Below are 27,115 nucleotides of genomic sequence, written 5' to 3' on the forward strand. Positions count from 1 at the left end.
ATATAGATCCATAACTTGTACAGTATGATAATCATTATGCAAACAAGGCATAGAAATATGACCTTTTGGGACTTGAGGGCAGTTTGGGAGCAATTTAGCGGACAATCCAGTTGCTGATTTAAAAAAAAAAAAAAAAAAAAAAATTATTTAACATTTTTATGACACCAACCTTCAATCCAAAGGTCTCCCTGAAAAGGTCTTAAGGCTTTACCACAAACATGTGCGCCTTTTATTTTGAAGGTGCCTGCTGATCAGGAAGTGTCATTTTGGCAGGTGTAGCTCAGTTTGACGCAGGTGAACTCCTGTTTAAGGCTGGGTTCGTGACGTCATCACAGTACAATGCGGATCTTTTTTTCCAGTCCGGCCAGGAGAAGGATTATGACTATCATCATCATCAGTATCTGCGTGTGCACTTCCTCCTGGGAATGAAACGGCACTTTGAGTTGTAAGTAAACTTTATTATTTTTGTGATTCACGGGGGGAAAAGCTGTCCTGACATGTGTGAGTCTCACGGCTGGGAGGAGAGGCAGAAAGTGAAATGCATTTCGGTTGGAGTTCCGCGTTTTGTAGTAAGTTGAGTAAGTGAAGCGTGACTCTTCATTTCCACTTTACTGAGAAAGTTACACAATTATGATAAATGTGAGTTCGGACAGAGGCTAGAGAGTTAAAGGGATTGAAGCTGACTGACACTGGATAATGTGACCATACATGGACAGTGTTGGAGTATGACACCACGCTGACTCAAGTGCTGCACTAATGACTTTAAGTTACTTGTGCTTCAGTTGAGTATTGAGCATTTCCACTGTATGCAATTTTAAACTTTAACTCCACTATATTTATATTATAAACTTTACAGATTAAGATTGCATTTACAGAAACATAGGCCTACAGTAAACTTAGAAAATATGCAGCATTGGTAGTGATTTACTGCCCTCAAATATCATACCTATCATGTGTACTTTCAGTTTTGAATTCGGATCCTAAGAGAGATTTTACTGGCAGTACTGTAGAAAGTGCTGACTCTTATTTTGACATTATTGCTTCTTTTGCATGAGTAAAGGATCTGAATCCATCTTTCACAAGTGATGGGGAGACATTATGCATTTAATATATGATTTATATCAGTGCTGCGACTGACAATTATTTTCATTTTGATTCAGTCGATTAGTTATTTTGATTTTAAAATGTCAGAAAATTGTGAAAAATGTTGATTTGTGTTTCCCAAAGATTGACGTTTGCAAATGTCTTGTATTGTCCACGAAAGAGAACAAACACCAGAAAATATTCACATTTAAGAACCTGGAATCAAATAATTTTTTCACCTTTTTTCTTAAACAATTACTCAACCGATTAGGTGATTATTAAAATAGTTGGCAACTAATTGATTAATTGTTGCTGCTGTAATTTTTATGTTTTATACAAATCCATTTTGTGCAGGAGATGCCTTCTTCTTTCTATTGGCTAACATGCTGACAACTTTTTAAGACGCTCTGCTGTGCTGTCTTTTTCTTACTTTCCTCTCCGTCACAACACAAGAAAATCATATGAGCAGCTGAAACCATTTAAAAACACAGATGGAGAGACTCAATGGAACAATCACTGGCGTCAATTTTCTTTTTAAATCATACAAAATAAAAAGAAACAGTGCTTCATTTACATTCAAAATAGAGCCTGACTCTTTCCTCTTTTTAGTCTTTGCTAATAAAGCCTCTGCAGACACTCATGTTACATGTCAACTGAGTGATGGTGAGGTTCCTTTTTATATGACGGGAGTTTCACTTCCCTGTTTTTAAGAGCTACTTCCTTATGCTCAACATTTTCCAACGCAGCATGTGTTGATACGTAGGTCAGTATAATTTCCATTAGCTCACTTTGGAAGAAAGAGACTCGACCTACAGTCACTGTGGTTGGTAAGGCCTCTTTTGAAGAATGGATTCACTGTCATAAATTAAAAGGGATTTGAGTCTGGATTTACATGCTGAGACAGTGTCTGATTGCGTGACAATAACAGGAAGCTTGTTCGACATGGAGGAGGATCGACAGGAACCCTGAACCCAGCTGTAAGAAATGACAACGAGTTCTGAATTATTGGAGAAGCGACACATGAGCTTGTGAGGGGGTAAGCAGATCAGAACTGATGCACACTGACAGTATGAAATCACCTTGTATATTCACAGAGAGCCGATGCATCAGGGTTGAAACAGGCCGGATTAAAAGTAAGGTTTGTCATGGTTGTATATTACGTAAAACCACTAGATCTGTTGGGAAATAAAATACATGGAAAGTTTACGAACAGTTAACCTAATAAATCAAATATGAAAAGTTCAATGAATTAAAACCTTCTTTTCAGTTTCATGTAATCTTGTGGAGGACTCATTCTTTAGTATTTCTTGAAATCCTGACCATTGCGCTCTGTATAAGTTGGATTTGGTCATATTCAGCAAAATGTATAATATGATGACGATGTACAGCAGATTTAGAGAAAAAAAGAAAATTACGTTAGTGGAGAAACATTGAATACAGGGCACAAATGGTCACTAAAATATTATAAGAAGCAGGAAAATGATGAAAATCATCAGTATCACCAGATCTAATCCAAATTAAACAATGTGATGGACTACCACTATCAAAACACCACAACAGCACTAGCCGGCCTGGCAGTATTGGCTTTTTGGTTGGTCAGTTGATAGATTCACCACTTGGATCCAGACTTAAAGGTGGGGTGAGTGATTCTGGAGAAAGATTGTTGATTGTTGATTGTTGATTCACATTCAAATGAGACTTGATAAACAATAGTGTCTCGAACCGAGCCACCAACCCAAAGCGACCTGGGAATGAGTCAATCAACTATCTTTCTCCAGATATTTCTTACTGTACCTTTAAATATCTCTACAACTATGGGATAGATTTGTTTTATTAATTTTTTTTACAGATTTTCATGGTTACTAGTGAGTGATCCCTGAACCTTTCCTCTGGCACCACCATGACCTTGACATTGTCTTTTACATGGAAATATCTTGACAATTATGAGATGGATTGCTGTGAAAATGTCCACAAAAATGCAAGGTCCCTAGAAATTTGCTCTTATGACTTTAGTAATCCCTTAACTTTTCATCTAGCGCCATCATCAGGTAGAAATATCAATTTGTTTGGTTTTACAACCAAATACTGTGCTTTGTGTTTAGCTGTGTTTAGCTCAAACTAACAAACATGCTAACAGGCTAAATTAAGATGACGACGGAGAATATTTCCTTAACATTGGCATTTTGCTCAAATCACTGTTGTACTAAAGTACAGACTCACAAAGCTGCAAGCATGTGTGTAAAAACAGTATGTCACCAATACGTAGTCTATATAATGAATGATTCATGCATATGTAAGTGTATGTTATATAAGTCTACTGTACAGCTCTGTGTATTGACCTGTATTTACTAGCTGTGGATCTGTGAGCTGCTGAGATGGAGGAAGCGTACAGTGAACTGTACCAGCAGTTTCTTCGCCTGAGGTCACTCTGCCTCAGACAAGCAGCTCTGTTACATCAACTCACAACAGCTCTGCAGAAACAGCAAGGTCTGTATGAAATCTATTGTAACTCCAAACGCTTATAAACATGTGTCAGTCAGGATTCACTTAACACATTTAAAACTGTCTGCCTGCAGGTGCAGCTCTTCCTAATGGGGAGGCGAGTGATATGATGTCCATCCCTGTGCAGTGTACCCAAGAAATCCCTGCATGTCTCCTTGAAAATCCTCAACCACTAACAGCCACAGCACACAACGCTGCAGCACAGTGTGGCGTCGCAGATCACCTCTCTAAAAATGTGGGCACTTTCTCTGATCTCCTCGCTAAAGATATGTCCAAGCTCTGTATGGAAGGGCCTCGTCGGATAAAGGTAAATCAGGAGTTGGTGCAACCAACCTTTGCACCTTTGCTGAGCATGGACTCCCTGAGGTGGCAAGGAGCTTCTTCGAATGCCTCAAGAAATGTGTTGCAAGCAGATCATCTGTGTGGAGACGGGACGATGCACACACTGAGGGTAGGTGTCTTTACTGGACAAAAATCCCACCTGAGGGCAGGGGTTCTCCGATCTGTCCTTGTTGTCCCTCAAAATCTCCATGTCTCCTCCTCTCTCTTTGTGTCAGACGCCTGCGACAGACAGTCCCTCCCTGGCCGGCGACTTGCGGACTCTATCTCACGGGATGCTGATGTCAGACGTGGCGCTGCAGTCTCACGTTTGTGAGTTCTGCCAGGCGATTTTCCCCGGAGACACAACCACCAGAGGAGAGTTCCTCCGACACCTTCACACCCATGTCACCTAAACTATCTTTTTCTCCTGATATATGAGATATGTGTTCATATGATGTGCTGTGATGAAGCAGGTCAATCTGACCTCTGGAAACAGCACTGAGTAGACCTGTTCTTTATGTGGTTAGCTGTTTAGCTGTTTGGATGAACTGTACAGATGCTGGCATGATTTTCTGTCTCTGAAATGTGAACTGAAGGATTTAAATAGACTTTCTATGCTTTAATTGTATACAAAAATACTGAGGTATTGTATTTTAAAGGCTCATTTTCCCATATTACACAAAACACTTACTTCTACAGTACTCGTATGTAGCCATGGTTTAATTTTTCAAGATTTTGAGATCCAGGTCTCTGAGATTTATGTCTCCCTAATAAATAGGGGTAAATAGAAGAGAAATACTTTCTCTTCTGTCGAAACTAATGTAAATCTAAGCCAATCTAAGCAAATTATACCAAAACTCAACAAAACTATCTCTGCATTGCCAGATATCAGTAGTTTACTCACTGTTTAAGCTATGTGGCTCACACAGAGCATTAAATATTGTACATATATAATCACTGCTCTGTTTGTAGTTTCAACCTGCAATAACTATATTTCCTCTTGTAATTCATCCGTCAATTACGTAAAAGCATCCCTACTTTATGTATGCTGATTGTGATCCTCCCCAGATGCCTTAATGTAGCTCATAATAGTACCTGTGAAAACACCTTTTCTACCTTTGTGACTATAGACAACAAAAACATGTAGATCTTGATGGCTTGCATTTAATTGAAATTGTAATAGGATGTTCATTGTTGAAATAAAAAGATTAATTTGTGTCAATTTTACCTTTCAATGTGAAACGCTTATTTTTTCTTGGGCCAAAAATTCTCTGCAATGTTTATTTGGGACAGTAAATTATATATTTTTTGTTATTAGACCTTCTGTGTGCTGTTCATAAGTTGGCCAATACTGTCGGTTATGGACAGGGAGACACGATGGTGTCTTTGGTTGAAAAGATAACTGTAAAGACAATTGTTAGAAATGTAATAGGAAAGTTTCCACCTGCTGTCTCTTGTAAATGTGGCTGACACGTTTGTTACATCATTAACTTGTTATGAAATGGGTTCATCAGTGCTGGCCAATGAATATATATAATATATATAATATTATGTAACTGTAACTTTGTTTGCTTTGGTTTTAGATGCAAGTATTTCATAAGCAGACTCTTAATTAGAGACAGAAAAAGCTGTTTCTGCATGAAGAAGACTTTCTGATCATCACGTCTCAGCTGATCTCTGCACTTCAGTGTGAACAAAGTTTCTTATTAATTATCCCACCAGTTCAATTATATTCTTCAAGCTTGGATAAGCAAAACATATTATCTAATTTAATCTGATTAACTTTTATCACTGAACCATTATCCTACATCTCAGTAAACATTATTCAAAACTACATCCACCTCAGCTCCTCACATATTCTCACGCTCATCTGGATGATCCTAAAGAATATTTCTAAGATTTGAATACAGATTATTGGACTTCATAACTGTATCAGTGGTCATCTTGCTGCTTTTGAAATGTTTGCAGTTGAGCATTATTAGACTGACCAGCTGTCTGCAGCTCAGCTCTGTGTTACTGAGGAAACAGCACGGGCTAAGAATAGACTCAAAGATTGAACTCCCTAATTAGTGAGCTGATTGATGAAGGCGGCGCCCTTCATCTGTTGCTCTCATAAACACAAAAAGAAAAACAACTCAGATATTGCTGCTCATGTGTAATCAAGTGAGTCAGTAAGCAAGTAACTTTATTTATACACTGATCAGCCACAACATTATATCCTCTGACAGGTAAGTGCATAACATTGATCATCTCATTACACAGAGCAACTGTCAAGCGGTGGGATATATTCAGCAACATGAGAACAGTCAGTTCCTGAAGGTGATGTGTTGGAGGCAGGAAAATTGTCTAGACAACGAAAAGTGGTCCAAGGATGCACAACTGGTGAACCAAGGTTCAGTGGTGGGCATAAGGAGCCTGGGGAAGAGATGGCACCAGGATGCACTATGGGAAGAAAGCATTCATGTGGGTATTTCTATGACACCTACCACCTACCTTTGTGGTTCAGGAATGGTTTGAGGAACATGACAAAGAACTCAAGGTGTTGACCTGGCCTCCAAATTCCAGATATCTTGATCCAATTAAGCGTCTGTGGTAGGTGCTGGAACAAGTCCAATCCTTGGGTTGTTCCACCTTGAAATTTGACTTCAAGGATCCACTGCTAACATCTTGGTGCGAGACACCAGAGGACACCTTCAGAGGTCTGTAGGGTCAATGTCTCGACGGGTCAGAGGTGTTGTGTTCAATCTGATGTCATTAATCTCATCAACAAAGAGAGAAATAAATGCAGGGGTAACAATATTTCTAATAATGTGAAATCAAATTTGGGATTGCACTGACTGTTTTACACAAGATTAAAGAACGTTGTTTTGGCATCCTTTACCACATCACTGAAAGTCATAAAAAGTTAATTTAAATAAAAGTAGTGGATGTGTAATTGGGTGTATCTCCGCAAGTGTTCGACTGTGCGACAGTCTCCTTCAAAGGCCCAGTGTGTCTGATCTAGGGGGACTTACAGGCAGAAACATAATATTCAAAGTCATGTTTTCATTAGCGTATAATCAATTGAAAATAAGAAATATTCTGTTTTCATTACCTTACAGTGAGCCTTTCATATCTACAGAGGGAACAGCCTCTTCCACTGTGTCTGCCATGCTTCTACAGAAGCCCAGAACGGACAAACCAAATGCTGACATTAGATAGGGTCACCATAGAGGAGGGTGAGGGGAGGGGTGTTCAATCAGTTGCAATCTGTAACCTCACTGCAGCTTAATCGTACACATTGGACCTTTAAGAGAAGGTAATGCAACTTTTTATATAAAAATCACCTGTAACATCTGACCATGTCTCTTTGAAACTGGTCCTGTGGTGGAGAGAGTGTAATTCAGGAACATGACTGAGAGTCAACAGTATGCTACCTTGAGCTAAATACTTACAACACTAAATACAGCATGTTGATATTTATATCTCATAATGTTCACAATCTTAGTTTAGCATCTTAACATTTTAACATTTCGCCAATTAGCAGTAAACATAAATTACTGCTGAAACTGGTGGGAATGTCATTAGCTTTGTAGGTATCTTGTCATGATCCAAAGCAATGGCCAAGCAGACATTTTAAGATGAGGTCTCTCTCTTTTTTTTTTTGTTAAATCATCCTCTAGAGACCACAAATGTGTGTAAATCATTTCATGCCAATCCATCCTATGGAGTATATTTTAAGAAAATGCAAAAATGTCAACTTCATGGTTGCACTAGAGGAAAAGTCAGAGGACCACCAAAGTCAGCAGGATTCATCCTCTGGGGACCATGAATGTCTTGTACTAAAAGTTGAGATATTTCAGTGATGGACTGACCTACAGACACAGCCATCCCTCATAACAGCAATGCTTGATTTTAACAATTAATATTAAAACAAATTGTATGCTACCTACAGAGAAATAAATAAATAAATAAATCCTGAATTCATTGAAGTTGTTTGAGGTTTAGATCGTGTGTCTTGATCCTCTCTGGTGTCTGTAAATCAAGCAAGGGAGGGCTGTAAGTGGATGAGTGCTGATGACATTGCTGGTACAGGTGAGTCATGCCGCTTCGGTGCAGAGCGTCAGTGCAACAAACAAGACGACAGCAGAGGTGTTGCTGGCTGCGTGACGCAACTCCTGCAGCCTCTTTGACACATCGCAAGTGCCAAGAAAAAAGAAAAAAAAAAGATTCTTTGTGGAAAAACAATGCAACACTCCGTGGTTTTAAGCAATAAAATAACATTTATTGAGATGTAACAAAATAAATAATCTGTTCTGCAACATAATAAACTGAGGAAGTTACTAATGCTCAAGAGACAGGCAGGTGTAACTGATGCACAGCAAGCTACCTCACTGACATACTCTGTGATTACAAAAGTCTAAAGTTTTTAATCATTATCATGAGCCTTGTCATAACATGGAGTCTTAACACATGTAACAATTTCAACTGGGACAAATAGGCTGACGTAGCTTGTAGGAGCTGCTGTATCAAGAGTCAAGCACCATGAGATTTCTTTCTGTAAACCTCTGCATGAGTTTTCTTCTTTTTCTAAAGATTAGTCACCCTAATTCACTATGAGTCTCAAATGACATAAGATTTTTTTTAAAAAAGGGAAACTCACATAAGGTTCACCTAGTTAATATCTAACACTACAGAAATCATCCCCAAAACACACTTCCATATTGTAAGTTACCTACAAAAAACTACACTAATCACCACATTTTCTGTGGTAAATGTCTTTTTTAAATTCTCAAAATCTTTCAGTGTAGTTTTGAATGGAGAATCCTCAAAGTCTGTACAATCGCTGCTGCAGGGTAGGGCCCTCGAGCAAGACCCTGAAACCTGATGTCAATGTCAAGAAAGCCAGCTGGAAAATCGACTGGAGATCAATGAAGTCATCATCTGCGTTATTGTTTCATGCCGCTGAGTTAAGAAAAGGTGTTGTAAGCACATTTTCACAGAGTTAAAGATAATGAAAAGCCTGAACTATTATCTCTTGCAAACACCAAATCAGCCGCTTGTGCAAAAAAATATCATTACAGAAAGATGTGAGGGAGTGGATGATGAAGAACCAGGTCTTTATACCTCATAAACCTCAGCATGCCTGATCTCATGGTGCAGCAAAGGATAAAAGGCCTCTGAACCTGACGGCGGTGTTTGTGTGTAATCAAGATCAACATATGTCACAAACGCTAATTTATCCTCATCTTTTGAGTCTTAAACAATATCTAACACACTGACTTCAAAACCGAGAACATCCATTTGTTTCCTGAGGGTGAGGAGTTGCTTAGAACGTTATCAGACTGTTTTCATATTGTATCTTTCTGTAAATGTAGATAAAAGTCTCCCTGTGAAACCACATCTCCTTTACACAACTACAGCATGTCACTGCACGAGTTTAGAGTCCATTTCCAAAGTTGCAGTGCCCCCTGCTGTGTTGAGCCTAATTCATCTGAAACACTTTAAACACACTCCTCACAACAAATTGACTGACAAAATATCGGGTTTTTCTTGATACAATCAGATATTCTTTTTCCACCATCAGGACATGTAGTCCATGTATTTAAAAAATAAAACAAAAAAGTGTCTCCTCTACATATTTACTGAGTATAAAGTGAAAACATTTTAAACTTCAGTATTTAGAAGTCACTGCAGGTTTATGATATCAGTCGCTGGTAAATTCTGACATTTACTGAATTGATTTGAAGTCGGTATGAGTCTTCTTCTCATCAGACGTCAGTGATGAAAAAAACCTGCTGAGCAACAGCCTGTGTGGCTGAGTTCAGTGGCAGGCCTAAGAGCAAGTTCCCTGATGAACGTTGAGCCTCTTCATTTCCCGCGGTGGTTAGAGTCATCTTTGGTGATGCAGGGGCTACTGCTCCTGCATGCTGTTATCGAACTCCGCCTCTCTACTTTAATGTCAAGGTCTGAGGAGAAAGGTAAAGTTTGAGATGAGATATGATGCAGAAATTAACTTAGAAGTCAATTAAAGCTACATTATGTAACTTTTTTCCTTTAAAATAACAGCTTCAAAATCATGTAGATGGTACAGTGTCTTGTAATAAGGTGAATGGTGTCTCTGTCTCAGCCACTCCGCCCTCCTATTATTTGTTTCTGCACTATGTTGCTTCAGTGTGAGGGTAGGACCACAGCGTTACATACATTACTTCAACATACAAGTTTTCAACACGTAACATTATTATGACGTATGAGTTTTATCTGTAGTCAGCACCTACATTACGTCTGAAACATTTGTTACAGACCTGGGATTTGTATTTACGACTGTGGTGTTGCACTCAGAAACTGTGGGGGGCGCCAAATCAAACAAGATACCAATTTCTACATAATGTTGCTTTAAAGAACAAATGCTAGTTAAAGAACCGATGAAACATATATTCATTCAACCGTTATTTATACAGGGTGGCCCAATGAGAGCTGTTACTCTCTTCTTTTTCATTGGCACCCTGTGTATGTAGGACAATAAAGGCAAAAGTAAATTTAACATCAAAACCTACACATATAATATATATATGGTATAATGCATGTGTAATGTAAACAAACCACTCAACAAACAGTCAATGAAAACACATACTGTCTCAGCTAAAAGGGTCTTAAACTGAGTGAAAGGTATCAGCTTATTCCACCTTTAGTTTACCATTATTGGTATTAGTATGGTGGTTTTAAAGGACTTGATGAAGTAATCTTGGGATCTAGTGCCGTGCTTACTTGATCTGTAGTTACGAAGACGTAATAAACCCAAGTTGTTGGCCGAGGAGTGTTTTGTGAATATATAAATAACAGTACAGTAAAATACATATAAAGAGCACTGAGTGGATCTTCTTGCATGAAATCAAGCACTCCTAATGTAAAGCAACATTATGTAGAAATTGGTATTTTATGTGATTTGGCGCCCCCCACAGTTTCTGAGTGCAACACCACCAGTCTTAAATACAAATTCTAGGTCTGTAACATTGTTTCAGACGAAATGTAGGTGCTGACTACAGACAAAACTCATTATGTCATAACACTGTTGTGTTGAAAACTTGTATGTTGCAGTAAACATGTACGTAACGCTGTGGTCCTACCCTCTTACTGAAGTTACATAGAGCAGAAAGAAGTGATAGGGGGGCGGAGTGGCTGAGACAGAGACACTATTCACCCTGTTACAAGACACTGTACCATCAAAATGATCTTGAAGCTGTTATTGTAAGATATAAAAGTTACATAATTTTGCTTAAAAATCAACAGCTGGACAGCAAATGATCATAACACTGAGGCAAAAGACAAATATAAATCATTGTAATCAAGATACAACCAGTGTTTGAAGACCTCTGAATAATAGTTTGGGGAATTCAGCAAGAAACTCTCCCACGTGGAGTGAAGTCATCATGGTTCATATGACCAACTCAAGCTGTTGAGTAACGAAAAGTCTCCGAGTTTAATTAGTTCTGGGCTGGTGATATGGTTGTGATGAAGTCAACAAACCAAGTGAACGAGACGTGCTACATATGAGATTACAAGTCATGAATTTATTCATAATAATTACGTGTATTTGTGCTGACACAATCACATCTGATGTTGGGCTGTGAGTGTATATAGCAGTGTTTGGAGTAAAAGAATATTCATTTATTGACTACTCAGTTATTTATTTTCTCATTAAGAGACCCTCATTGTTCAGCCAGACGGTTGGAATAACTTATGAAGAAGGCAATTAGTCATAACACAAAAATTTAATAGCTCATATTCAGTAGCACAAAGGGAAAAATACAGCTGGTTAGATTTATCAGATTGTATGTACAGACTGATGTATGACGAATGATAGCCTGACTATATGAACCATCAGCGGAAGATCAGTTATGGCAGACAACAGTGACGTTGAAAGGAAGTGAGAGAAAGTTGTGATTAATGAGGCGAAGGAAACTTGGATGAGTAAAAGAGAGAGAGAGAAGAAAGAGACAAAGTGAGGGAGATCGACGTCAGAGATGAAACATATGTCATTTTTTTGTTGTTTCCGCAGTCCTTTTGGTAGAGGGAGAAGATGTATAAAAAAGACTGTGCCATTTCCCTGCCCACAGGTTTTATTTTTGTACACTGTCGCTTGGTGAGTCAATGCAACGCCCCTCCAATTACCTCCCACTCCTTCGCCCCCACGCCCCATCCATCCCGCCCTTCAGCCCACGCACCTAACACACTCTGACGTCAGTCGCTGCTGAGAGGGGGGGTCCGATTCTGCCACCCACAGAGTACTTCCTATCCCCCCCCTCTCCCTCCCTCCCTCCCTCCCCGCCCCCTCATGTCTTTGCTGGCTTCCTTCTCCTCGCTTCATCTCTTCGACTGGCTATCACAGCCCAGAACGTCTAACTTGCCCAGATCATTGCTTTTTTTTTCTCTTTCTTGTGAGAAGCTGTGATGCATCAGAAAAATGCTACAGTAACAGGGTATTAAGGAAGTGCTATAACAGTGTAACACCCTCCCTCCTCCCTCCATCTTCTCTACCCTCCTTCGCTCACTCTTTTCCTCTCTATATATCGCTCTACACCTCCTTCTGTTTCCCCTTCTAACTTCTATCCTCTCTAATTTACAGTCTGGTGGAGTTCAGCTGTGCATGGTGGGAGGCGTCACCTAGCGTGACTCAGTAGAGTTCAAGCACTGGAGCTATAAAATATTCATTGTTCGGAGAGGTTAGTGAGTCTCTGTCTGTCATTTTCAGTTCACCCCAGCATCAACATGCTTTGTTTTAATTCAACCTCAAATTCCAATTTCAAGAAATAGCTTTGGGAATAAGCTTTTTGGCTTTCTTACCGAGAGTAAGATGAGAAGACGTGTACCACTAACTATGAAACTAATGCCACTAGCTAGTTAGCTTAGCTTAGCATTAAGACTGGAAACAGGGGGAAAATGCTAGCCTGACTCTGACTGATGGTTACAAAATCCACCTACCCGCCTCTCTAAAGCTCACTTATTAACACTTGATATCTTGTTTGTTTAAATCTCTCCAAAAACCAAAGTGTAAAACTGCTCCCAGCCAAGAAATAGTTTAGCACATAACCCCTCGTGAAATGGCAAATTGTGATTTTTTTACTGTTCTGTTTTTGTACACATCAAACAAACAAAGATAAAATAAAAGAAGATAACTGGTTCTATGTAACACAACATAGATTAAAACTGTGTCTGATGCGCTTGGAAAAAGGAAAGAGTAGGCTACTTCAGAAACCAGAGGCGGACTCAGGATGTTTTAGGGGCAGGGGCAAAAAATAAAAAGGGCACCGCAAGCAGAAAGGGCACTGGAAGGGCATCCTAGAGAGCACTTTTCACGTTTTTAACTAACATAGGGGTATTTAAGAGGGCACTTTTGCTGCATTTTCACTTTTGCTGCTAGCTTTTCCCCCCTTTTTCCAGTCTATGTGCTACGCTAAGCTAACCGGCTACTGGCTCGGGCCTTATATTTACCTTACAAATATGAGAGTGGTACCCGCCTTTTCATCTAGCTATCTAGAATGTATTATTAAGACAGGAATATGGCGCCACTGCCCAGCCCTGCTTCCAGTTTTGCCTAGTGGCCATTGGTGGTATTGCAGCATAAAATTCCCCATAGATCACCACTATCAAAGAAACATCTATATAACTGTTGACATTACACTCTGAACTGCAAACAAAGTCAATTATAATTATTTGATCCATTGAGGTTTTATATATGTAATTCCTAGAGCCAAATGCAATTTAAAAATGTAAAAAGTCTATTGGCCGAGCAGGAGGCCATGGGCGGGGCCAGCAGGAGAAACACTGTGCATATCAGTGGGCCGCATGACCAGGAAGTAAAACCTAGAGACTTCTGAAACATTCTGTGATACATCTATGCATCTCATCCTCTGCCAGCAAATAAGCCTATTTCCCAAAATGTCGAACTATTCCTTTAACCTGAACGACGTTGGGCAAACACTGCGAAACACACTTTTATTGAGTGTTCGTCATTAAGCACATAGTATTGTTGAGTCATTATTGGAAAAGTCACCTGTAGAGTGAGTCCCTTCTGACCCCAGGCTGATCTTGCCAGCCCGATCATGTGACACCATCCGAGCCAATCGCAGTCCTTCGTCCATTAGCGTTTGCTGTATGAGATGGCGACTCCAGCTGGCAGGGTTGGAGGTGTCAGTGTGGGGTCGGGGCGATGGAGACTGGTTGCACTGTGAGCCGATGTCTAACGGGACAGACAGATTTGGGTGTAAACGTGTCTTCAAACACCACGGTCTTATAGAAACATGATGATCTACTGATGAGCTCAGAGAAAACACAGTTTTTTCTTTACCGTGTGATACACTGTCGAGGCTTTCTGCAGATAAGCTGTCATCATCTGCTCTCTGAGTCAAACCCTCTGAGCCCTCCACTCCGAGGAGAGATGACACACTCTCAGGCACAATCACCTAAAACACACCACTGTCAATCTATTGCTGATAATCTGACAACCTGAAACTTGGCTACAATTACACACGGTGCTGTGTGTTAGAATCACACATTCATCTGTAAGAAGCCATGCTGCATGTCGTTAACAGGTGGCTGCAGCGCTGCTCTGCAAACTCACCTCATGTCTCGCTCTCTTCTGGGGCAGCAGGCTGTTCTCATCTGCATTTGTTCTGCAGGAGATAAACAGTTCAGACAGTTGAACATCAGAGTTCATTCTTGATCTTGGAAACAGGAAATCTGACATAAATAAATCTTGACTTAATGTCCACGAAAGAGTGTTTTTGCAGGGCTTTCAACTGCATGGTGTTGGAGGTTGAAGTCTCAGAAAAATTGAACTTGAGTTAAGATTTTCTTTTGAGACAAACTTTTCTTTTAAGCAGATGTTTTTGAACAAGATGCGGCAGGAGACAAGAATCCACACTGAGTACAACTTTTATTGAACTTGTAAAATTTCCTGGTACATAATTTTATCTATAATTCCCCAATAAACTTTGTATTTATCAGAATGATTTGTATGCAAATGTATTTTTGATGATGGGTGTTTTTTGTTGGTTATTTGACATCGACTAGACTAGGAAATACTAAAAAACCTAAAATAACATCTGGAATGAAGACACAGTTAAACAAGGACACTAGAAACACTTATTAAGTCTAATTCATTTTAATAATATAATGAGTACTTTCATAAATAGTTAGTTATGGTTTGTGCTTTGTTGTCATTTTCGGCAATTACTCATTATTAGGGTAATTTTGTTTTTTTTTAAAAACTGCTGGTATTTACTCTCAGAAAGGTCATATAAAAATGATTTGTGTGAGTGAACACACACACATACGGTGGGGGATTTGTGAATTCCTATGTGGCTCCAATGTTCAGCTCATTATACACGAACACTACAGAGGTTGGAGTTTAATTCCCACTGTGATCTGAGCCAGGTTCATTGTGAAAATGAATAAAGTGGTAGGAATATGACTCACAGAAACCACGTGGCACTTTAATTTACATTTATTTCACATGTGGCTCGTTATAACGATGCCACTCTGCCATGTTACCATGCAGGAAACTAACTTTAACAAAAACTTTAACCCTGACTCACTTAGAGATTTTCTTTTTGATTTCTGAGGAGCAATCAAGACCCAGCAGGTGTGAGGTGTGCTGGTCACTGAACACATCACTCTGTTCTATGGTCGGCGCTCCTACCTTGCATGCTTTAGTGTGGAGGTGTAGGCACATTTTCTCGCCACCTGCCGAGCCAAAGAAAAGAGTTCCACCCGTCTCAGCAACAGGGCATTGTCGCGCATACAGAACTGGGCTGCTGCTTCATTGATGATCAACTAAGGATGAAAAAGCACTGAGTGAAGGAGGGACGGACACGCAGACAATAAAGACAATGCATACTTTTCTCTGAGACATTCAAATGCTTCATCTTGTCTCTGGTGCATTTACCTCATGATGTGTGAGCTGCTTCCCTTCTCTCCTCTTGGAGTCGAAGCGCCCGTAAATCAGACTGTACTTCCGGATCTCTTCTTCTTTGTTCATATCCTGGGACCCCATTTTGAATATGTGCCCCACAGTCTTTGCCATCTTCTTGTTCATCCTCAGCAGAGTCTTCACCTCTGCAGGATCGGACCTGGGCAGGGTCCTGAGGAGCCTCTCCACGCTCTCCACCACTGCCCTCGCCGTCTCCCCATCCAGCTGTCCTCCGGGCCAGGCCGACAGGGCTGCAGGAGCGAAAGAGGCCGAGGGGCTCGGAGATGTGGAGGGTCCTGGGGGACATGTGGACAGCAGAGGAGGGCTGGGCGGCTCCTCTTCTATTCCAGATGCAGAAGCCAGAGTGCAGTTCCCATCAGGCTCCGGGCTGAGCCAGTGTGGGTCCATGGGTGACAGTTTTTCCCTGTAGTGTGTGTCCGGAGGCTGCGGGGAGGCCTGGGAGCAAGGGCTTCTGGGACTCCCACTGTGCATTGGAGTAAGACACGCCCGATCCTCCCTCTCACAAGGAGACCCCGGCTGCCCGTTGCTCACAGACTTCCTGGGCCCACCTGCTGGTCCGCTTGCACCCGTCCCGTCCACTTTGAACAGAGGGATGCCCCCGTGAGGCACGTTAGAGACGGGCTGGCTGAAGAGGGCAGGGTTCGCCGCCCAGTCTCGGAGGGCCTTCTGCAGCCTACGCACGTGCAGTGGCTTGGTGGCCATGCCAACTAGTGCCATGATCTCCAGGAACTCCTCCTCTGCTGCCTCGCAGAGCTGCTGCACGTCGTCACCACCCTGCTGGATGAAGGTTTCATAATAGGCCAGCAGGTTGGCCCTCTGCAGCACCCGATAGAGCTGCAGCTCCCCAAGTGTGCGTGGCAGAGACATGGCACACTGCACTGGAAAGTTTAGGCAGGAGAAAGGAAAGACATGAACCTGCAGGTGGAGAAATCCTCTACAAGTTATTCATTTAGATTAAGACTTGGACTACACCTGGTGTACCTGACACACTTTCCTCTATGTTGCTCAAGCATGAATAAAAACATGATTAAAGGAAGTTTGTGCATGTGTTTGGAGCAGTTTCCTTCATATGCTATGCCTATTTTCAACATATTTTACATTTAAACCCTCATGTGACTAAAGAGTTGAGGAAACATGAACCTCTCTTACCTTCTTCAGGTCAGGCAGACGGATGTGCACAGAGGGAACTGGCGTATTTACGCACAAAAAAAAAAGGAAAAAAAATGTCTCTCCAACCACCCGATGTCACAGGTCGTTACTCCCGGAATGAAACTGACAAAGACATAACAACTAATCTCGGTTCATCTGCCAGACAAAAGCACGTTACGTTCAGACAGTAGAGCCGCTTGGATTATTCTCTACAGTTCACACAAAACCACCGAGTGCTCCTGAGCCAGATGTTGAGCAGAAACCACCCCGCTCAGACACACATCGCAGTTGTTCTCCTGTTCGTTTCTTACCCTGTCGCCTATTGCTGAAAGCTTCCCCGGCTCAGATTGGCGTAGTAAATCCCCTTTGCGTATCGTACCTCGTCTGAAATCACTGGCAGAAATCCTCCTCCGGCGCACCGTATTGGTTGCTGGCTGCCCTGTCTGTGTGGGCTGGAGAATGACGGGGGCGGACTGCAGCACGCCATCTGACCGAAAAAGAGCCTTCCTCTCCCGGTAGAGAGGCGGCTTTCAAATTGGAGATGTGGGTGGTGGTGGTGGGGGCTTGAAATTAACCCTCTGCGTCTTCAAGATTGGTCTTTTATGCAGAGGCTTTAGGGGGTTCCCACAGTTTGTTTGCCGTGTCACAGACCCCTATACAAGCCGTCAGCACACCAACACTATAGGCTCATAGAGGACACTGTACAGACGTGACACATGTGGACCGTGATCTGTTTTTTCCCACCTTATTTATGTAGAAGGTGGGTGGTCGTACATTTTTTTTCTAAGAGTACAGGTGAAACCCAGTTGTCTCCCCCCCTGTACTTTTTGAGTGCTGGCTGCAAATTTAAAGGGACAATTCACATAAATCAGCTTCTGAAATCACCAAAACTATCAGTGCATCATCTGTCTGCCAATGCACATCCAGGATCAGCATCTGCCTTCACTGTGTGTCACTGTTTCCACTGAAAATGCTTCTTTTTGTTGTATTATTTGGAGCTGCCGATATCAAAATCACATTACACAATACAGTTTCCTACATGATATTGTCTTGAGTGGGCAAACCAGGGCTCATTACTCTTCTGTTTTATAATTACCATCATGCTTAATGCCTGAGGTGCCACACACCACACACACACACACACACAGAGTGACTGCACTGTATGGTGTTTATTGTGCACCAGTTCTTCGCTTGCAGCTTTAACCTTGCTGGTTTCCAGTTAAAAAAAACAACAACAGAACACAATAATAAGCCATCTGTCACCATCCTGCTGAAAATAGTATACCTTAAACATATAGCAAGCATTGTTCATAGGATTTTATTAAAGGGTAACTCCACCAATTTTTCACATTGAAGTATGTTTACAGGTCTTGAGGAGTACTACTGCATGTGTGAAAATAAAACTAGTATAAAGTCTTTTGTGGCTCCAGAAGAAGCTGCATCTAATCTGATAAATTGCCTCCTGTGATGTCACTCAATGGCTGAATTGCATCGTGGGTAAAGTAGGCACCAGTATTGAAAAGAAGTTCACTGGTCTAGCATCACACTCGTATAACACTGATTGATACATCAGAGATATCACCTTTTTTCCCCCATACATCCTTTTCAAAACCTGCCGCCTACATTACCCACAGTGCAGCTTTGCCAGTGAGTGACAACACTGGAGGCAATTTATCAGATTACACGCAGCTTCCTCTGGAGCCACAAAAAACACTTCATACTACTTTCTTTCACATGTGCAGAAGTACTCCACAAGACCTGTAAACACACTTTAATGTGTAAAATTGGTGGAGTTACCCTTTAATAAAATAAAGTATTCTGTGAACAATGTCTGGTATATGTTTAAGATATACATTTTTCAGCAGGATGGTGACAGATGGCTTATTATCTGGAGCCACAAAAGGCTTTATACTATTTTTTTTCCACATACGCAGCAGCACTCCTCAAGACCTGTGAACACACTTGAATGTGGAAAATTGGTGGAGTTACCCTTTAACGCATTAGGGGGCGTTTGCAGCTTACTGAGAACATGCTGTGTGTTGTCTCTGTGTTTTTTTGCTCCTGCAACATCATCTTCCTTTCAGAAAATTAGAGAGATGATCAGGGTGAGTAGGAAGTAACATACATGATTTGGAGAAACCAGTTGTAGGTTGTGATACACCACATGGCCAAAAGTACGGAGACACCAAAACAATAAACCCACATATGTTTAGTGTGGGTATTGGGAACAACTCCCAATCAATCATATAACTGACAGGGGGGCAGAAGAGAGAAATTAGACCTGGTGTAAATAATTGATCTATAAATTAATTTTTCTTAAAAGCTTCAGTGCTGGATAAGATTTGTTGACGCAGGTGAAAAAGACATTACGGTAGCTGAGGCATGACATGAAGAAAGCACAGATGACTTTCACCCATGAAAAATGAGGACTGAACAAATGATTTCACGAGCATTTTTTATGGACCTCACACAAGCAAAGGCCTTCTTTGACCAGTGGCTGCAAAGTTTAAAGCACACTATTGTGTTAAATGTAATAAAATGCGAGGAGTTGTCTTGTAAACCAACAAAAGTTATGTTTCCATACATAAAGCAAAGTTACAAAATTGAAAAAAGCAACAAAATCAAAAATAAAATGAGCCCAAGAATTAGATTTTTTTTTTTAATAAAAGGTAAACTGATGTTTATCTTATTCAACACGGTGGATAGTGTGAAATAAGACACTATATACTAGATTTAATAAGAAAAATCTATTAAAAAATACTAAGATTTATTATTAATTATCAGCTTTACTTACACATCAGTGGGTGGCAGTAGTGCTTTTCTCAGCTGTTTGCTAGCAGTCGGAAAACAACGAAGAAGAAGTAGAAGGGCAGGAGGAGGAAGAAGAAATTGGAAGAAAGTAGGAAAAGGAGCAGGAGAAGAAGAAGTGGCTAAAAAAAACAACACGGGCACTTGGCTGTCTGTTAACAAACAAGGTTACACAATTATCCGAGAGGTATATATGACATCTAGTATGCTTGAATACAAAATGCAAATGAATTTGCCTCCTGACTAGACTCGTGCGGTGTTCAAAACATACCTTAGCTTACTCGTCAGCCCCACAGGAAGGGGAAACAAGCGTTAATATTAGCTAGTCCTGCTCGCTACTGTTATTAGCTAAGACTTAGCTGCTCGTTTGGTTGTTTGTTTGCTAAAGGCGTTAACAATTAGCTGTTGCGCGGTCGTGTAATCTTCGTTTGAGACCTTATTTAGTCGGAATATTGTCAGGTTAGCCAGCCAGAGGCGAGCTAATTTTAGCCCCTGTAGCGCCTGTCTGTCATCCTGTTGGCTGGCTGCTTCCTCATGCTAACACCCTGGCTGTCAGCTAACATTAGCCGCCTGTAAAATATCTGGTGTTGTTGTTGAGTTAAGTCGATCCTAAGTTTAAGTTAGTATGTCAGCTTGCTCACCAGGCAGGATTGAGGGGTTTGTAATGGCTGTTTTTTCGCTCTTTATCGGTTCCTAAAGGTCAGTCGTTTATTCATGCTACTCGTATTTAGATGCACTGTGTTTTTCTTTGGTTAACTGTATTAGCAGACAACTAAGATGTTGCTTAGTTGTATTGAACTGAATGTATTTTACTATTTTAACATGTGTGTTTTAAAGCAAGTCTTAACTTCAGTTTATTTATGACTACTTTCACAACAGCTGGACTGATGAGGTCATGTGTCTACATTATATGTAAGTTAATCATTCAGGATTTATATTACTCATTAGGTCTTAGTTTAGCTCCTTCAAACAGTGTTGTTATACAGTCATGGTGAACTCTGGTGGCAAAGCACTTTGCTCCAAATTGTTTCTTCTTCATTGTGCTGGTAGCAAAAGGTGAAAGGTAAAAACCTTTGATGGTGTCAGTTTGTTATTATAAATGTATTCCTAACAGGGCTGCAGCTAACTATTATTTTAAAGGTGCAATATGTAAGAATTGGCCACCTGTCAAATTCATCCTCAAAAGAAGAGGGGGCATCATCTCACTAGAATAAGTGCTAACTGCTGCTAACTGTAGCTGCCATTAGCCAGCTAGCTAAATAAACTGTGCATCTGTCTGTGTCCAGACTGTGAGCGCAGAGCACTGGGAGTGCTGGTGTTCACACCGCTAGCACAGGACCTTTGAGTTGAAATGGCCGAGGCCACTTTGTTAGCTAGCTCACTTTATCTACAACACAGTACACAGACGTCACAATGTCAAAACTGTTATTCCTTCACATTCTGTTGATTATTTTAGTTTGTTACATATTGCACTTTTAATGTTTAATCTGTCAGTCTTTTTCTTTCTTTCTATAAAACTGTTCAGTCTATAAAATGTCAGAAAATAGTGACACATGCCTGTCACAGTTTTCTTGAGCCTGAGCTGATGTCTCCACGCCTTGCTATGTCCGACCAACAGGCCAAGCCCAAAGATACTCAGTTTATAAGCAGAGAAAAGCAGCTAAAAGTAAAATGTTTGACATTTTTGCAGGATTGCTAACTTATTATGCTGTGTGTTATATATGTACTGTATGTACTGTACTATAATACAGCACCTTTCTTGGGAAATTCAGTTGAGAAACTATAGATTAATCATCAGCAGATCTCTATCATTATAGTGGCCTCACCTTCTGCTCTGTTCCATAAAGGTCTTTGTCTTAAATGTCTGTTTAAGTTTTTAGAAGGTCTAATGTAAAAACTTGCATTTTAATATAAATCACTACTGAAAGAAGTGAGATCTTTATTAATTTATTCGTATTCACTATGTAGTATGTTTAACTCAATGTGTTGCTTTCCAGACCACGACCTGGTGCATAATGTGTGGTGTGTAAAAAGCTTTTTGACACCTGGAAGCGGCTGCTGATATGGTGGACCTGAGACTGACCCTTAGGAGCCCCCAGTCTCACTTCTTTATGAGAGTCTGGGGAAAATGTTGCCATAGCTTTCGGATCTAGGATATCACCTTCCATGAGATTCCGATTTCACAGCGCTTCAATCAAACTGCTGTAAGGAACATGGAGAGAGAAGCAGCTGAGAAGGAGATGGATGGTGTCACAGACGCTGATGAGGAGACCCCTGATGGTGATTCTGCCTCAGTCACCAGTTCTACTCAGTGGGAGGTCAGACAGACTGATGATGACGGCGAGCTGGAGGACAAAACAGCCTATCTCAAATCTCAGGACATCCCAAATCCAGCCACTCCACAAGACTCTGGAATTGGTGAAGCAGAGTTTTATGGATCTCCAGAGGCCAAAGAGGATGATGATGAGGCTTCAGATGGGTTCGAGCACGACAGCAACGCAGATCACGACAACTTTCATGTTATAAATCAAGAAGAGGATGAAGCAGCGAAGGAGCAGCAGCACATGAACGGGGAGTCCGGTTGGAGGAACGAGGGAGCCGGGAGGAGATGCAAACTAAGGAGCAGTGGATCGGTTTCAGAGCAGAGCAGTCAAAGCGCTTTTTCCTCTGTTCAAAAAGGAAATGTTACGTCAAGCGGTGGCCGACACAAGCAGACCCGCAGACGTAACCACCACCACCATCAGCAGAACCGAGGCCGCAGGCGGACAGGCAACCAGCTCATCTTGGCTTTCAAGGAGATGCTGTCAGAGTCTCTGAGCTTCTGGTGCATCTCCTGCGTGCACATGATGATTGAGATTATCGTCACATTAACTCACAATTGTGGCGTCGGTGTGGAGACCGGAGGGGTGAAACTTTACAACTTTGGGCAGCAGCTTCTTGTGAAGGTGACAGACATAGCAGGAATGAAGGAGGATGCCAGTCGGATTCTGAAATGGACAAAATGCATAGTGACGGACCTGGTGGATAAAATAGTTCGGTCAGTGAAGTGGGTAAAGACAGCTGCCGTATCTTGTTTGAGACTTTTCTGCGCTTTGGTTATTCTCGGTTCCCAGTGGGCAAAGGGTGCGTTGGTCCGCCTTGGTGGAGAGAGGGGAAAACGCTATTGGACAGCTTTTCAAGAGTCAAGGTTTTGGAAGAGTGTGGTGTCCCTGCTGGAGAGAGTCCGAAGCAGGTTCAGGAGGGATGGCCCCGTACCACCATCCAGCCCTGAGTCACCCGGCAGAGCAGGGAGAGGCCAGCCAGGCCAGGAGCTGGAGAGACTGCTAGCGTTGGCTGAGGTACCCGAGGACGAGCTCGACCCCTTTACAGTGCTCGGCGTGGAGGTGCACGCCACTGAGGCTGAGCTGAAGAAGGCCTACAGACAGCTGGCTGTCCAGGTGTGTGTGTGAAGCTGACTTAACCACTAATAAACAGTATCTGAGGCTGACATTTTCTCTCCTTTACTCATGCAACCTTTTCCCATGTCCTCTCTCTTTCAGGTCCATCCAGACAAGAATAAACACCCACGAGCTGGAGAGGCGTTCAAAGTACTGAGGGCTGCCTGGGATATAGTCAGTAACCCAGAGACACGACGAGAGTATGAGTTGTGAGTGCACTGAAAAAGTGGTTATCACAAGACGTATGGATTGTAAAGAAAAACAAAACTAAAAATGGATCAAACATCTTCACAAACATTTGTTTATGAGATGTTTTTTTTTTTAAATCTTTTTTTTTGTTGATACAATCATCATTTGTTTAAATCAGTTTGGTAGAATTGGATATTATTCTAACTTTTCCTTCAATTTCGCTAAATTCAAAGCGGTGATAAAAAATACAAATTGATTGGAACTATTGTAAGTCCATCTTTCTGAAATAATTCTGGTTAATGGGCCTAAAATTGTACAGTGATTCAGAGTGTATTTAATTCCTTTGGCCTGTTACGTTCACGTGCCACCAACCAGCCTGTTTCTTCCCCACGCAGGAAGCGTATGGCAGCAACTGAGCTCTCAAAGTCCATGAACGAGTTTCTCACTAAACTGCAGGATGACCTGAAGGAAGCCATGAACACCATGATGTGTACAAAGTGTGAAGGAAAACACAAGTATGCCACGTCATCATGAACCTGTGTCAAACACTTCCTCAGACTGAAATTAAACATTATGTATTACACACTGCTGAGTCATGTCTCGGGTAACCCTGTATATGTGTGTCTATGTGTGTGTGTGTGTGTGTGTGTGCGCAGGCGGTTCGAGATGGATCGTGAACCTGCTGAGGCCCGGTTCTGTGCTGAATGCAGCCGCTGCCATAGTGCTGAGGAGGGTGACCTGTGGGCCGAGTCGAGCATGTTGGGCCTTCGTATCACCTACTTTGCCTGTATGGATGGCAAGGTCTATGATATTACAGGTGAACATGAAGATTATCTGCTCCCCTTAATCAGCTACTGTAGTTTGCATGAGCTCATATACTAAGAAAAGCTTCGGAGCAGTTGTAGAGTATTTCCTAGATGCACTTTTTCTCTCTATCATGTGACCTGTTGTGATGCTGTCATGTTTCAGAGTGGGCAGGTTGCCAAAGGATAGTCATTTCTCCCGACACACACCGTGTGCCCTATCACATCTCATTCGGTTCAAAAAACAACAGCAACCCCACACGACACAGGTACGTTGTTTTTATTCACATTTGGGTTGCAAATTTTAAGGAGTTTCTTTAATTGATAGACAGCTGCCTTAATGATCGATTATCCCTGATTTTCAGTTAATACATTTTTAATGGGTTAAATTCTTAATGGTGATTTATTGATGAATCATCATCATCCCTAATTTCCATCTGGGTTGTTGTTGTGCCTGCATGGTGCTGGAGCATCAGAATCAGGGTTATTGCCAAGAAGGTTTTCAACATACAGGGAATTTGCCTTGGTGCTTAACAATAAACATAGTAAGTAGAAAAATCTAAAGAAAGGTAAAAAGCTATTGCAAGTGGAAAAAAAATAAAGATAAAATTGACGATTGACAGAAAATGAAATTGGCAGAAAATGAATTCCCTGCACTTTTAATCAAGAGATATACTTAATGTTCAAATATATTATCATCCCACCCCTAATTACTTTATAATTGGGTTTCATTTATTGTGCTCACATGTTACTAAAAGCAAAACCTCCACTTCAAAAGATGTCTGAATTTTCCAACTTTCTCTTTCAGGGCGCCCTCAGAGAACGCCCCCGGTCCCACCAACCCTGCAGATTTGCAGGACTTCTTCAACCGCATCTTCAAGGGAGGACCTCCTAACGACATGGCTGCCAACGGGGGCTTCTTCCCCTCAGGTCCGCCCAATCACCAGCCGCCTGGTGCTGGAGCGCCCCCGTTCTCCCCTCCCCCAAGCCAGACAGGTTTCTACATGCCGGGGGGCCACCGGCCAGAGTCCAGCGAGACATGGGCCGAAAGTGGAAAACCCCCCAGAAGGAGGAAGAAGGTTCGCAAACCCTTCCAGAGGTGAAGTCTGTAGACCTCTCAGTGTATCAACATAACAACACAGGGACACAATAAATAATGGCCATGTTTGTCTCTCGCCTGCCTGTTGGCATGCCAAGATCTGAACAGATTCATGTGGGTAAGGCTGCATCAGATCAGCCAGAGGAGAGAGAGACTGGATTATGAAGAGGAGCCTGTTAACTGAAGTATTGAAGGAGGGTTGAAGACACAGCAGTGATGGTGCTTTACCTCTCATTTCACCTTATTTTTGGATGGTCTTAAGATGACTGTAGCCTTGGCATTGAAGTCCTTATCGGGATGCTGTAATAAAACATTTTCCTTTCATAACTTCCTGCCAAATCCTGCAATGCATGATTTATTCACCTGCGTTTTAACACCTCAGTTCCATCACTTTTGTTGTTAATGTTTTGTATAAGGTTAGTATACTGTACGGCATTGGTTCCCAACTGAGACTGACACTTGAAAAGAGGGATACATGTATCACTATAATCAACATGAAGAAGCTAACGATCTGGGCAGCTTCACTGTGTCAGTGTTACTCACCTCCGCCCACCATATTTCAAAAATGAATCAAAAACTGCCAAACCCAACACATCGGAACCAAATGTGCAAAAACAGCAAAAAATTCTAAAACTTACATGCAGCGACCACATTTTTTGAAGCTGTCCTTTTATGGTAAAATCCAGCAGTTTGGTGTGAAACTCTGGTAGCATGCCGACAGAATATGTCAATATAAATACCTCTTTCGTTGAGCATCAGGGCCCCACTGTTGTATGACTATAAACATCTGAATTATCTCTTAAACTGACATGATGGAGAATTTAATATTACCTGAATGTCTCTTGAGTTCTGAAATAACAAATTTGTTCTCTCTAGAAGTTCACTTTCAACGGTTAGATATTTCAGAACCTCTAATAAGTAAACTAACTATTTAAAGATTTGGCTAAAATGGATGCTGATATTTGTGTGGCAGTTACCAGAGAATCACACCCTGCATTATAAGACCACCCACTGAAAAATGTATTGTGACAGTGAGCCTGCAGCGTTGTCAAGATGTGAAATCTGGACCTGAATGAGTGAAAATGATAAAATAACCTTTATTTCTTTTGAGTTATTCAGATTCAAAAATGCCGGAGTTCTGTTTATTGTTTCAGCTGCTGATTGGCGTTATAATCGCAGCACTGGTTCAAATCTAACAGCAGGACTGAGTTCAGTGGTGTTCCTGTCATTCTGAGCTCCAGCTGCTTTGAGAAGGCCTCAAAACTTTAAAAGTGACACCTTGACATTTTGAAATGTTGATCTTTTTCTTCAAAAAATATTCATTGCTATTTAAAAGACCACATCTAATTGATCTGCACTGCCCCCTGCTGATTCACAGATAAACCTATCTACAAAGTTAGTAATACAACAGCACATATTTGAGTCATAAATTGATGCAATTTGATATTATTCCTTCTTACAAATACTGAACTAAGCCTGACCTGCAGCTGACTCAAAACACTGTTTAGTTTACTATCAGCATTGTTTTTGAACATTGATGACTTCACAATGAGCCTTGTAGTTCTAAAAAATGTTATATTTGCAACATGTTAATTTCATAGTTAATTTGTGCAATTGTTCAGCCTGCTTTTGAAAACAATGCTCTAGTCGAGCATTTTCACCAAGGTCCTGCTTCTTCTTGTTAAGTGCCATTTTATGTTTCAGAGCATGTGAAGCGTCTACATCAGTGATCTGTCACGACCGTCACCCAGCT

General features: G+C 41.3%; 3 protein-coding genes across 6 annotated transcripts; 2 read left to right on the top strand and 1 right to left on the bottom strand.

Annotated features, from left to right (window-relative positions):
- The first annotated feature begins 334 nt into the window (after positions 1-334).
- LOC140998231 (uncharacterized) lies at positions 335-5,133 on the top strand. Of its 4 annotated transcripts, none has more exons than XM_073468437.1 (5): positions 335-445; positions 2,012-2,119; positions 3,436-3,570; positions 3,660-4,036; positions 4,143-5,133. In XM_073468437.1, the coding sequence occupies exons 3-5, from the start codon at positions 3,459-3,461 to the stop codon at positions 4,317-4,319; spliced, it is 666 nt and encodes a 221-aa protein (XP_073324538.1). In that variant the 5' UTR covers positions 335-445; positions 2,012-2,119; positions 3,436-3,458; the 3' UTR covers positions 4,320-5,133. The 4 variants fall into 4 exon arrangements, with proteins under 4 accessions (XP_073324538.1, XP_073324540.1, XP_073324539.1 ...); XM_073468439.1 differs by lacking the exon at positions 335-445 and adding an exon at positions 488-578; XM_073468438.1 differs by lacking the exon at positions 335-445 and adding an exon at positions 1,481-1,910.
- A 4,623-nt stretch (positions 5,134-9,756) lies between these two features.
- Positions 9,757-16,744, bottom strand: nab2 (NGFI-A binding protein 2 (EGR1 binding protein 2)). The gene is made up of 6 exons (XM_073467791.1): positions 15,833-16,744; positions 15,587-15,720; positions 14,507-14,558; positions 14,234-14,348; positions 13,940-14,125; positions 9,757-9,854 (listed from the first exon to the last, which is right to left on the bottom strand). The coding sequence occupies exons 1-6, from the start codon at positions 16,742-16,744 to the stop codon at positions 9,757-9,759; spliced, it is 1,497 nt and encodes a 498-aa protein (XP_073323892.1).
- A 3,141-nt stretch (positions 16,745-19,885) lies between these two features.
- On the top strand, positions 19,886-25,689 carry dnajc14 (DnaJ (Hsp40) homolog, subfamily C, member 14). Its single transcript, XM_073467793.1, has 7 exons — positions 19,886-20,021; positions 21,832-23,271; positions 23,374-23,480; positions 23,856-23,975; positions 24,117-24,277; positions 24,430-24,532; positions 25,072-25,689. The coding sequence occupies exons 2-7, from the start codon at positions 22,048-22,050 to the stop codon at positions 25,364-25,366; spliced, it is 2,010 nt and encodes a 669-aa protein (XP_073323894.1). The 5' UTR covers positions 19,886-20,021; positions 21,832-22,047; the 3' UTR covers positions 25,367-25,689.
- Positions 25,690-27,115: the final 1,426 nt, after the last annotated feature.

This window comes from Pagrus major, chromosome 6, assembly GCF_040436345.1.
Source record: "Pagrus major chromosome 6, Pma_NU_1.0".
Taxonomy (NCBI): domain Eukaryota; kingdom Metazoa; phylum Chordata; class Actinopteri; order Spariformes; family Sparidae; genus Pagrus; species Pagrus major.